This window comes from Salvelinus fontinalis, chromosome 7 (assembly GCF_029448725.1).
Source record: "Salvelinus fontinalis isolate EN_2023a chromosome 7, ASM2944872v1, whole genome shotgun sequence".
NCBI lineage: Eukaryota > Metazoa > Chordata > Actinopteri > Salmoniformes > Salmonidae > Salvelinus > Salvelinus fontinalis.
In genome coordinates, this window is record NC_074671.1 from 6,249,548 (window position 1) to 6,259,547 (window position 10,000).

The window sequence follows — 10,000 nt, forward strand, 5'->3', positions numbered from 1 at the left end:
CATCCATAACCTCCCCCTCCTGCCTTCTGGCCCCACCGTTCGGAATCCATTTGTTCTGGTTGATCCGTTCCCTAGCCGAGGGCCATGTCTATCATCAGCGCACAATATTTGCAGCAGAAGTTTGTAGGCCACACTTGGGACTAGACTATCATGTCCAGATGGGTTTCCTTTAAAAGGCAGAGTAGAGTAACTGCAGGCATGAGCACGGTGGACAACAGTTAACACACGCACTACACACACACGCACGCACGCACGCACGTACGCACGCACACACACACACATGTAGGGACCACAATATATGGTCTATACTTGGCATGTACGGGTGGCACAAATTGGGATATGAGAGAGAGGAACGGAGAGGGTATATGCAAATCCATGTTTTTGGGGGACTGTAGTTTTTGCAACATTACTGTTGTATTTAATAGATCGTTTTTTTCTTTTTTTTTCTTTTTACATATAATACTGTAGTATGACGTTATTTAGTAATTACTACACATGAGCAAAGGACACTACAGTGTGTAGTATAGTATTCTACAGTATACTACAGTATTCTGTAGTAGGTACTAAAGTAGTCCATAGTATAATTTTTTTCATTTGGTCACACAGTCACACGCGCGTAGATGCCCACACTGTGACAGAACATCACGACACCGTAACACTATAATTCACCTGATTACAGACTGGGGAGGATAAACACTCTCTGTATTTAACAGCTAGAAGACTGAACAAACAAAATAAAGCCCTCATCAATTTGACTTAAAACAATGTAGTGCCCGTATTATTCACAGCTGTACACAAATGTATAAATACATGCTGGTACATTGTACCCCTAGTAGAGATAGTAGAGACCCTAGTAGAGCCCCTAGTAGAGACCCTAGTAGAGATAGTAGAGACCCTAGTAGAGCCCCTAGTAGAGACCCTAGTAGGCTAGTAGAGCCCCTAGTAGAGACCCTAGTAGAGCTAGTAGAGCCCCTAGTAGAGACCCTAGTAGAGACCCTAGTAGAGCTAGTAGAGCCCCTAGTAGAGCTAGTAGAGCTAGTAGAGCCCCTAGTAGAGCCCCTAGTAGAGACCCTAGTAGAGACACTAGTAGAGCCCCTAGTAGAGCCCCTAGTAGAGCTAGCAGAGCCCATAGTAGAGACACTAGTAGAGACCCTAGTAGAGACCCTAGTAGAGCTCCTAGTAGAGACCCTAGTAGAGACCCTAGTAGAGCCCCTAGTAGAGACCCTAGTAGAGACCCTAGTAGAGCCCCTAGTAGAGACACTAGTAGAGACCCTAGTAGAGACCCTAGTAGAGCTCCTAGTAGAAACCCTAGTAGAGACCCTAGTAGAGCCCCTAGTAGAGACCCTAGTAGAGCCCCTAGTAGAGATACTAGTAGAGATACTAATAGAGCTAGTAGAGCCCCTAGTAGAGCTAGTAGAGACCCTGGTAGAGACACTAGTAGAGACCCTAGTAGAGCCCCTAGTAGAGACACTAGTTGAGCTAGTAGAGCCCCTAGTAGAGCTAGTAGAGACCCTGGTAGAGGCACTAGTAGAGACCCTAGTAGAGCCCCTAGTTGAGCTAGTAGAGCCCCTAGTAGAGCTAGTAGAGACCCTAGTAGAGACAGTAGTAGAGACCATAGTAGAGACCCTAGTAGAGACCCTAGTAGAGACCCTAGTAGAGATACTAGTAGAGCTAGTAGAGCCCCTAGTAGAGCCCCTAGTAGAGATACTAATAGAGCTAGTCGAGCCCCTAGTAGAGCCCCTAGTAGAGATACTAGTAGAGCTAGTAGAGCCCCTAGGAGAGCCCCTAGTAGAGATACTAGTAGAGACCCTAGTAGAGCCCCTGGTAGAGACCCTAGTAGAGACCCTAGTAGAGCCCCTAGTAGAGATACTAATAGAGCTAGTAGAGCCCCTAGTAGAGCCCCTAGTAGAGACACTAGTTGAGCCCCTAGTAGAGACCCTAGTAGAGCCCCTAGTAGAGATACTAGTAGAGACCCTAGTAGAGACCCTAGTAGAGCCCCTAGTAGAGATACTAATAGAGCTAGTAGAGCCCCTAGTAGAGCCCCTAGTAGAGACACTAGTAGAGGCCCTAGTAGAGACCCTAGTAGAGCCCCTAGTAGAGATACTAATAGAGCTAGTAGAGCCCCTAGTAGAGCCCCTAGTAGAGATACTAGTAGAGACCCTGGTAGAGCCCCTAGTAGAGACACTAGTAGAGCCCCTAGTAGAGATACTAATAGAGCTAGTAGAGCCCCTAGTAGAGACACTAGTAGAGACCCGAGTAGAGCCCCTAGTAGAGCCCCTAGTAGAGATACTAGTAGAGACCCTAGTAGAGCCCCTAGTAGAGACCCTAGTAGAGCCCCTAGTAGAGATACTAATAGAGCTAGTAGAGCCCCTAGTAGAGACAATAGTAGAGACCCTAGTAGAGCCCCTAGTAGAGCCCCTAGTAGAGATACTAGTAGAGACCCTAGTAGAGCCCCTAGTAGAGACACTAGTAGAGCCCCTAGTAGAGATACTAGTAGAGACCCTAGTAGAGCCCCTGGTAGAGACCCTAGTAGAGACCCTAGTAGAGCCCCTAGTAGAGATACTAATAGAGCTAGTAGAGCCCCTAGTAGAGCCCCTAGTAGAGATACTAGTAGAGACCCTAGTAGAGCCCCTAGTAGAGACACTAGTAGAGCCCCTAGTAGAGACCCTAGTAGAGCCCCTAGTAGAGACCCTAGTAGATACCCTAGTAGAGCTAGTAGAGCCCCTTGTAGAGACACTAGTAGAGACCCTAGTAGAGACCATAGTAGAGACACTAGTAGAGCCCCTAGTAGAGACCCTAGTAGAGCCCCTAGTAGAGACCCTAGTAGATACCCTAGTAGAGCTAGTAGAGCCCCTTGTAGAGACACTAGTAGAGACCCTAGTAGAGACCATAGTAGAGCCCCTAGTAGAGCCCCTAGTAGAGACCCTAGTAGAGCCCCTAGTAGAGCCCCTAGTAGAGACCCTAGTAGAGCCCCTAGTAGAGCCCCTAGTAGAGACACTAGTAGAGACCCTAGTAGAGACACTAGTAGAGCCCCTAGTAGAGCCCCTAGTAGAGACCCTAGTAGAGACCCTAGTAGAGACACTAGTAGAGCCCCTAGTAGAGCCCCTAGTAGAGCCCCTAGTAGAGCCCCTAGTAGAGACCCTAGTAGAGCCCCTAGTAGAGCCCCTAGTAGAGACACTAGTAGAGACCCTAGTAGAGACACTAGTAGAGATCCTAGTAGAGACCCTAGTAGAGACCCTAGTAGAGCTCCTAGAGCTCCTAGTAGAGCCCCTCTCCCCCTCCCTCTCTCTCTCCCTCTCTCTCTCCCTCTCTCCCTCCGTTTCTTCTCCTCTCATTTCCCCTCATGTCCCTAATTTCCTCTCTCTCTCTCTCTCCCAAGGCTGTAGAGCAGAGAGTCGGCAGGCAGGCAGTATTTGGTTAAGAGGTGTGGAAAAGAGGCTTCCCCGGCCGCTCCACACATCTGCTGTTCTTTTGGTCTTATTTATTGTGAGATGCTCTGGAGGTTTTTCAACAACACGTGGATATGTTTCTAGTATCACACGTTATTCAGTGGAGAGAACACACAGCTTACAGCTAGAGATGATACAATGCCTTCAGAAACTAGTCATATCTCGTGACTTATTCCACATTTTGCTGTGTTACAGCCTGAATCCAAACTTTTCTCACCAATCTACACACAATACCCCATAATGACATCACAGTACCCCATAATGACATCACAATACCCCATAATGACATCACAATACCTCATAATGACATCACAATACCCCATAATGACAAAGTGAAAACAGGTTCTTAGAAATTGAAAATTGAAAATGAATACAGAAATACACACCCCTGAGTGAATACTTTGCAGAACACGTTTTACAACTGTGTCTTTCTAGGTATTATTTTCATAATTCTTCAAGCTCTGTCAAATTGGTTGTTGATCGTCTCTAGACAACCATTTTCAGTTCTTGCCCCAGACTTTCAAGTAAATTGAATCCTTATGAGCTTATTGACACATCTGGTCCCGTGTGGCTCAGTTGGTAGAGCATGGCGCTTGCAACGCCAGGGTTGTGGGTTCAATTCCCACGGGGGGACCAGGATGAATATGTATGAACTTTCCAAGTTGTAAGTCGCTCTGGATAAGAGCGTCTGCTAAATGACTTAAATGTAATGTTATTGACACATCTGTGCCTCAATCCAAGTAAACATAATTCAAAAAATCCCCCATCAAAATCAGTTACTTTAAACTGGAGATCTCTGCATGGGCTGCGTCTCAATCCACCGAATCCACCTATTTCACCCTTCAAGCTGGAGATCTCTGCATGGGCTGCGTCTCAATCCCCCACATCCACCTATTTCACCCTTCAAGCTGGAGATCTCTACATGGGCTGCGTCTCAATCCACCACATCCACCTATTTCACCCTTCAAGCTGGAGATCTCTACATGGGCTGCGTCTCAATCCACCACATCCACCTATTTCACCCTTCAAGCTGGAGATCTCTACATGGGCTGCGTCTCAATCCACCACATCTGCAGCGGAAGGTGGACGAGCTACAGCGGTGTTTGTCAGACCATGAGACATCCCAAAATCGGTCTTCTCACAAAATAATGGCTGTAGTGTACGAAAACACTTGATGGAAAGATTAAGATTGAGATTTAGCCAGGCTAATAGGCTACAGTTAGCTTTGGTTAGCCAGGCTTATAGGCTACAGTTAGCTCTGGTTAGCCAATGCTGATATTTACAGTTAGCTCTGTTTAGCCGGGCTAATAGGCTACAGTTCGCTTTGGTTAGCCAGGCTTATAGGCTACAGTTAGCTCTGGTTAGCCAGGCTGATATTTACAGTTAGCTCTGGTTAGCCAGGCTTATAGGCTACAGTTAGCTCTGGTTAGCCAGGCTGATATTTACAGTTAGCTCTGGTTAGCCAGGCTTATAGGCTACAGTTAGCTCTGGTTAGCCAATGCTGATATTTACAGTTAGCTCTGGTTAGCCGGGCTAATAGGCTACAGTTCGCTTTGGTTAGCCAGGCTTATAGGCTACAGTTAGCTCTGGTTAGCCAGGCTGATATTTACAGTTAGCTCTGGTTAGCCAGGCTTATAGGCTACAGTTAGCTCTGGTTAGCCAGGCTGATATTTACAGTTAGCTCTGGTTAGCCAGGCTTATAGGCTACAGTTAGCTCTGGTTAGCCAGGCTGATATTTACAGTTAGCTCTGGTTAGCCAGGCTGATAGGCTACAGTTAGCTCTGGTTAGCCAGGCTGATAGGCTACAGTTAGCTCTGGTTAGCCAGGCTGATATTTACAGTTAGCTCTGGTTAGCCAGGCTTATAGGCTACAGTTAGCTCTGGTTAGCCAGGCTTATAGGCTACAGTTAGCTCTGGTTAGCCAGGCTAATAGGGTGCAGTTAGCTCTGAAGATAGAGCGAGCGAGAGAGAAAGAGACAGCGAGACAGAGAGCGAAAGAGCGCGCGCGAGAGAGAAAGAGAGATGGCGGCAGTATTGTAAATCAGTCTGTAACTGTCATGGAGAGAGACCATGTTTCTGTACCTTCCCCAAAAGAGGAGAGGTAATGGTTGGAGGTGAGGAGGTGAGTTGAGGAGGTTAGGAGATGAGGTGAGGAGAGGAATTGAGAAGAGGAGGTGAGGAGGTGTGGAGAGGAATTGAGGAGAGGAGGTGGGAAGGTGAGTTAAGGAGGATGAGAGGAGGTTAGGAGAGGAGGTGAGGAGAGGAGATAAAGAGAGGGGGTAAGGAAAGGAGGTGAGGAGAGGAGGAAAAGAGAGGTTACGAGAGGAGGTGAGGAGAGAGGTTGAGGAGAGGTGAGGAGGTGAGGAGAGGAATTGAGGAGTGGAGAGGAAGAGAGGAGTTGAGGAGTTGAGGAGAGGAGGTGAGGTGAGGAGGTGTGGAAAGGAGGCTCGGAGAGTAGTATCGGAGAGGAGGCTCGGAGGTGAGAAGAGGAGGTGTGGAAAGGAGGTGAGGAGAGGAGGTGAGGAGAGGTGGTGAGGAGAGGAGGTGAGGAGAAGAGTTGAAGAGAGGAGGTGAGGAGAGGAGTTTTGGAATAGAAGTGAGGAGGTGGGTTGAGGAGAGGAGGTGAGTAGAAGAGGTGAGGAGAAGAGGTGTGGAAAGGAGGTGGGAAGAGGAGGTGAGGAGACCAGGTGTGGAATAGAGTTGAGGAGAGGTGGTGAGGAGAGGAGGTGAGGAGACCAGGTGTGGAAAGGAGGTGAGGAGAGGAGGTGAGGAGAGGAGGTGTGGAATAGAGTTGAGGAGAGGTGGTGAGGAGAGGAGGTGAGGAGAGGTGGTGAGGAGAGGAGGTGAGGAGAGGAGGTGAGGAGAGGAGGTGAGGAGAGGAGGTGAGGAGAGGAGGTGTGGAATAGAGGTGAGGAAAGGAGGTGAGGAGACAAGGTGTGGAAAGGAGGTGAGGAGAGGAGGTGAGGAGAAGAGGTAAGGAGAGGAGGTGTGGAAAGGAGGTGAGAAGAGGAGGTGAGGAGACCAGGTGTGGAAAGGAGGTGAGGAGAGGAGGTGAAGAGAGGAGGTGAGGAGAGGAGTTGAAGAGAGGTGAGGAGAGGAGATGTGGAAAGGAGTTGAGAAGAGGAGGTGAGGAGACCAGGTGTGGAAAGGAGGAGAGGAGGTGAAGAGAGGAGGTGAGGAGAGGAGTTGAAGAGAGGAGGTGAGGAGAGGAGGTGTGGAATAGAGGTGAGGAGATGAGTTGAGGAGAGGAGGTGAGGAGAAGAGGTGAGGAGAGGAGGTGAGGAAATGAGTTGAGGTTAGGAGGTGAGGAGGTGAGGAGAAGAGGTAAGGAGAGGAGGTGTGGAAAGGAGGTGAGAAGAGGAGGTGAGGAGACCAGGTGTGGAAAGGAGGTGAGGAGAGGAGTTGAAGAGAGGAGGTGAGGAGAGGAGGTGTTGGGATAGAGGTGAGGAGATGAGTTGAGGAGAGGAGGTGAGGAGAAGAGGTGAGGAGAGGAGATGTGGAAAGGAGGTGAGGAGAGTAGATGAGGAGAGGAGGTGTGGAGAGGAGGTGAGGAGAGGAGGTGAGGACAAGAGGTGAGGAGAGGAGGTGAGGAGAGGCGGTGAACGAAGAAGCGATGAGAGGAGGTAAGGAATTGAGGAAACGTGAGAGGAGACAATATGAGGAGATTACAGTACACTATATGATTATCTTTGTTCCTCACCTGGCATCTGATAGCTGTATGGAGCCTGGCCCGTCTGAGGGGTGCTGAAGCCTGAGCTGTAGCTGAGGAAGCCTGCCTGTCCTGGGGATTGTGACTGGCTCAGTCCGCCCTCTGTCTTTATGCCTGCCCATAATGCACCTGAATCAGTTACTGACACCTCGTCGGTATGATGCACACACAGTTCCCTGCTGTCAGACTCTAAGCCAAAAAAGCAATTGAGTATTTTATTAAATGCTGTCAAATATAGTAAATATATTACTATTTTTATATATTAGTATGTTTATTATTATCCTTGATAACTGAGTGATTTTAATAGTAGTTACTATATGTGTTTTAACAATTTGCTCGTGAGTGTTATGTCTGCTGCAGTGATACAGTCATTTATCCACACTTTGCAATCAACAGTAGTCTGGTGGTTTAAAAAAAAGAAACAGAATGAATTTATACAAAAGTTATACAAGAAATTTGATGTAATTTTTTAAATTTTAACCTTTATTTAACTAGGCAAGTCAGTAATGAACAAATTATTATTTAAAATGACGGTCTACCACGGCCAAACCCAAACCCGGACGACGCTGGGCCAATTGTGCGCCGTCCTATGGGACTCCTAATCACGGCAGGTAATGATACAGCCTGGGAATCAAACCAGGGTCTGTAGTGACGCCTCTGTCACTGAGACGCAGTGCCCTAGACCGCTGCGCCACACGAGAGCTCACATAGTAAAACACTGTACGTTTCAACGTCTGAAAGATTGGTGATCTCTACAAATTGTACAAAAGTAATTAAAACCGCACGCACTTGTTTGTTATTAGTAAACGGCCCTTTGCTGATGTGGATCAGGCCCAACATATTATCCTACGCTACGGCAGGTTTGTTAGCTGCTCGCTACCACTAAAAACAAACACTGTACGTGTCTCTCAAGTGGCACCCTATTCCCTATATAGTGCACTACTTTTTGACGAGGGTCTATACTGCCCTACCAAGCAAAAAGACAATAGCTGCTCATAGCGTGGAACTGAGAACAATGCCTTTTATTGACCTCGGTTTCACAGTAACTTTATGCAGATACTGCTAACATGACCCCCATGTTCTCCTGAACACAATAGAGGCAGGATACTTGTCCACGTGATTAAGCCTGTATTTAATGGAGCAAAAATGACTTTAACTCATTTTAATCGACCAAATGAGCAGTTACTGCCTTTTTTTGCTTGGTATAGGGCAGTATAGACCCTCGTCAAAAAGTAGTGCACTATATAGGGAAAGGGGTGCAATTTGTAACATAGTCTGTAAATTCCCGGTCATATCGGACATTCTGTAGGGGTCAAAGCCCTCTTAAGACTTTGGACAAATAAACAACATTGTGATGTGCGTTTGCTGTTTTGTTCCAGAGAAACCAGATTTTTTTGTTTTGAAATTTATATCGGTAATCTTTTTTTCCGATCTGACTGAATAGCTTGATAAACACATTTTTTATTACTATTTTACAGCGTTGAAGAAATATGACGCAAGCACAAAACAACAGCTCAGCGAAGTTCTAGGACACCTTTTTGAGGCATCGTGGGAAAAAAACTATTTGTCCTGAGCTAAGCATTTAATTGCAATACCCCCCCCCCCCCCCGCCAACCCCCCTGTGAAGAATTGTAAAGCAACTAACAATTCCAAGAGGCTACATTCCCACAGTTACGATATTTCTACAAAATATATTGGACTTAATTCAGCATTAGCTAAATAGGAACTTATCATATGATATAATGAGCATAGTAATGTAACTGAATTAGAATTGGATTATTAAAAAATAAAATAAAGACGCATAGTTTATTTATCTTAATATAGTAATAACCCTATACTGTATCTCTAATTAATACATCTATACTGTATAATACATCTATACTGTATAATACATCTATACTGTATAATACATCTATACTGTATAATACATCTATACTGTATAATACATCTATACTGTATAATACATCTATACTGTATCTCTAATTAATACATCTATACTGTATAATACATCTATACTGTATAATACATCTATACTGTATAATACATCTATACTGTATAATACATCTATACTGTATCTCTAATTAATACATCTATACTGTATAATACATCTATACTGTATAATGCATCTATACTGTATAATACATCTATACTGTATCTCTAATTAATACATCTATACTGTATAATACATCTATACTGTATAATACATCTATACTGTATAATACATCTATACTGTATCTCTAATTAATACATCTCTACTGTATAATACATCTATACTGTATAATACATCTATACTGTATAATGCATCTATACTGTATAATACATCTATACTGTATCTCTAATTAATACATCTATACTGTATAATACATCTATACTGTATAATACATCTATACTGTATCTCTAATTAATACATCTATACTGTTTAATACATCTATACTGTATAATACATCTATACTGTTTAATACATCTATACTGTATAATACATCTATACTGTATCTCTAATTAATACATCTATACTGTATAATACATCTATACTGTATCTCTAATTAATACATCTATACTGTATAATACATCTATACTGTATAATACATCTATACTGTATCTTTAATTAATACATCTATACTGTATAATACATCTATACTGTATAATACATCTATACTGTATCTTTAATTAATACATCTATACTGTATAATACATCTATACTGTATAATACATCTATACTGTATCTTTAATTAATACATCTATACTGTATAATACATCTATACTGTATAATACATCTATACTATATCTTTAATTAATACATCTATACTGTATAATACATCTATACTGTATAATACATCTATACT

General features: G+C 44.3%; 1 protein-coding gene across 4 annotated transcripts in view; it reads right to left on the minus strand.

Annotated features, from left to right (window-relative positions):
* Positions 1-6,263: 6,263 nt before the first annotated feature.
* LOC129858945 (eyes absent homolog 1-like) overlaps positions 6,264-10,000 on the minus strand; it is a 61,736-nt gene continuing 57,999 nt past the window's right edge. Inside the window, exon 7 of one of the 4 annotated variants that reach the window (XM_055928194.1) lies at positions 6,264-7,346. In XM_055928194.1, coding sequence (XP_055784169.1) covers positions 7,132-7,346 — 215 coding nt within the window. In that variant the 3' untranslated portion in view covers positions 6,264-7,131. The remainder of the gene's footprint in view (positions 7,347-10,000) is intronic. The other 3 variants (XM_055928193.1, XM_055928195.1, XM_055928196.1) reach the window with 3 other exon arrangements.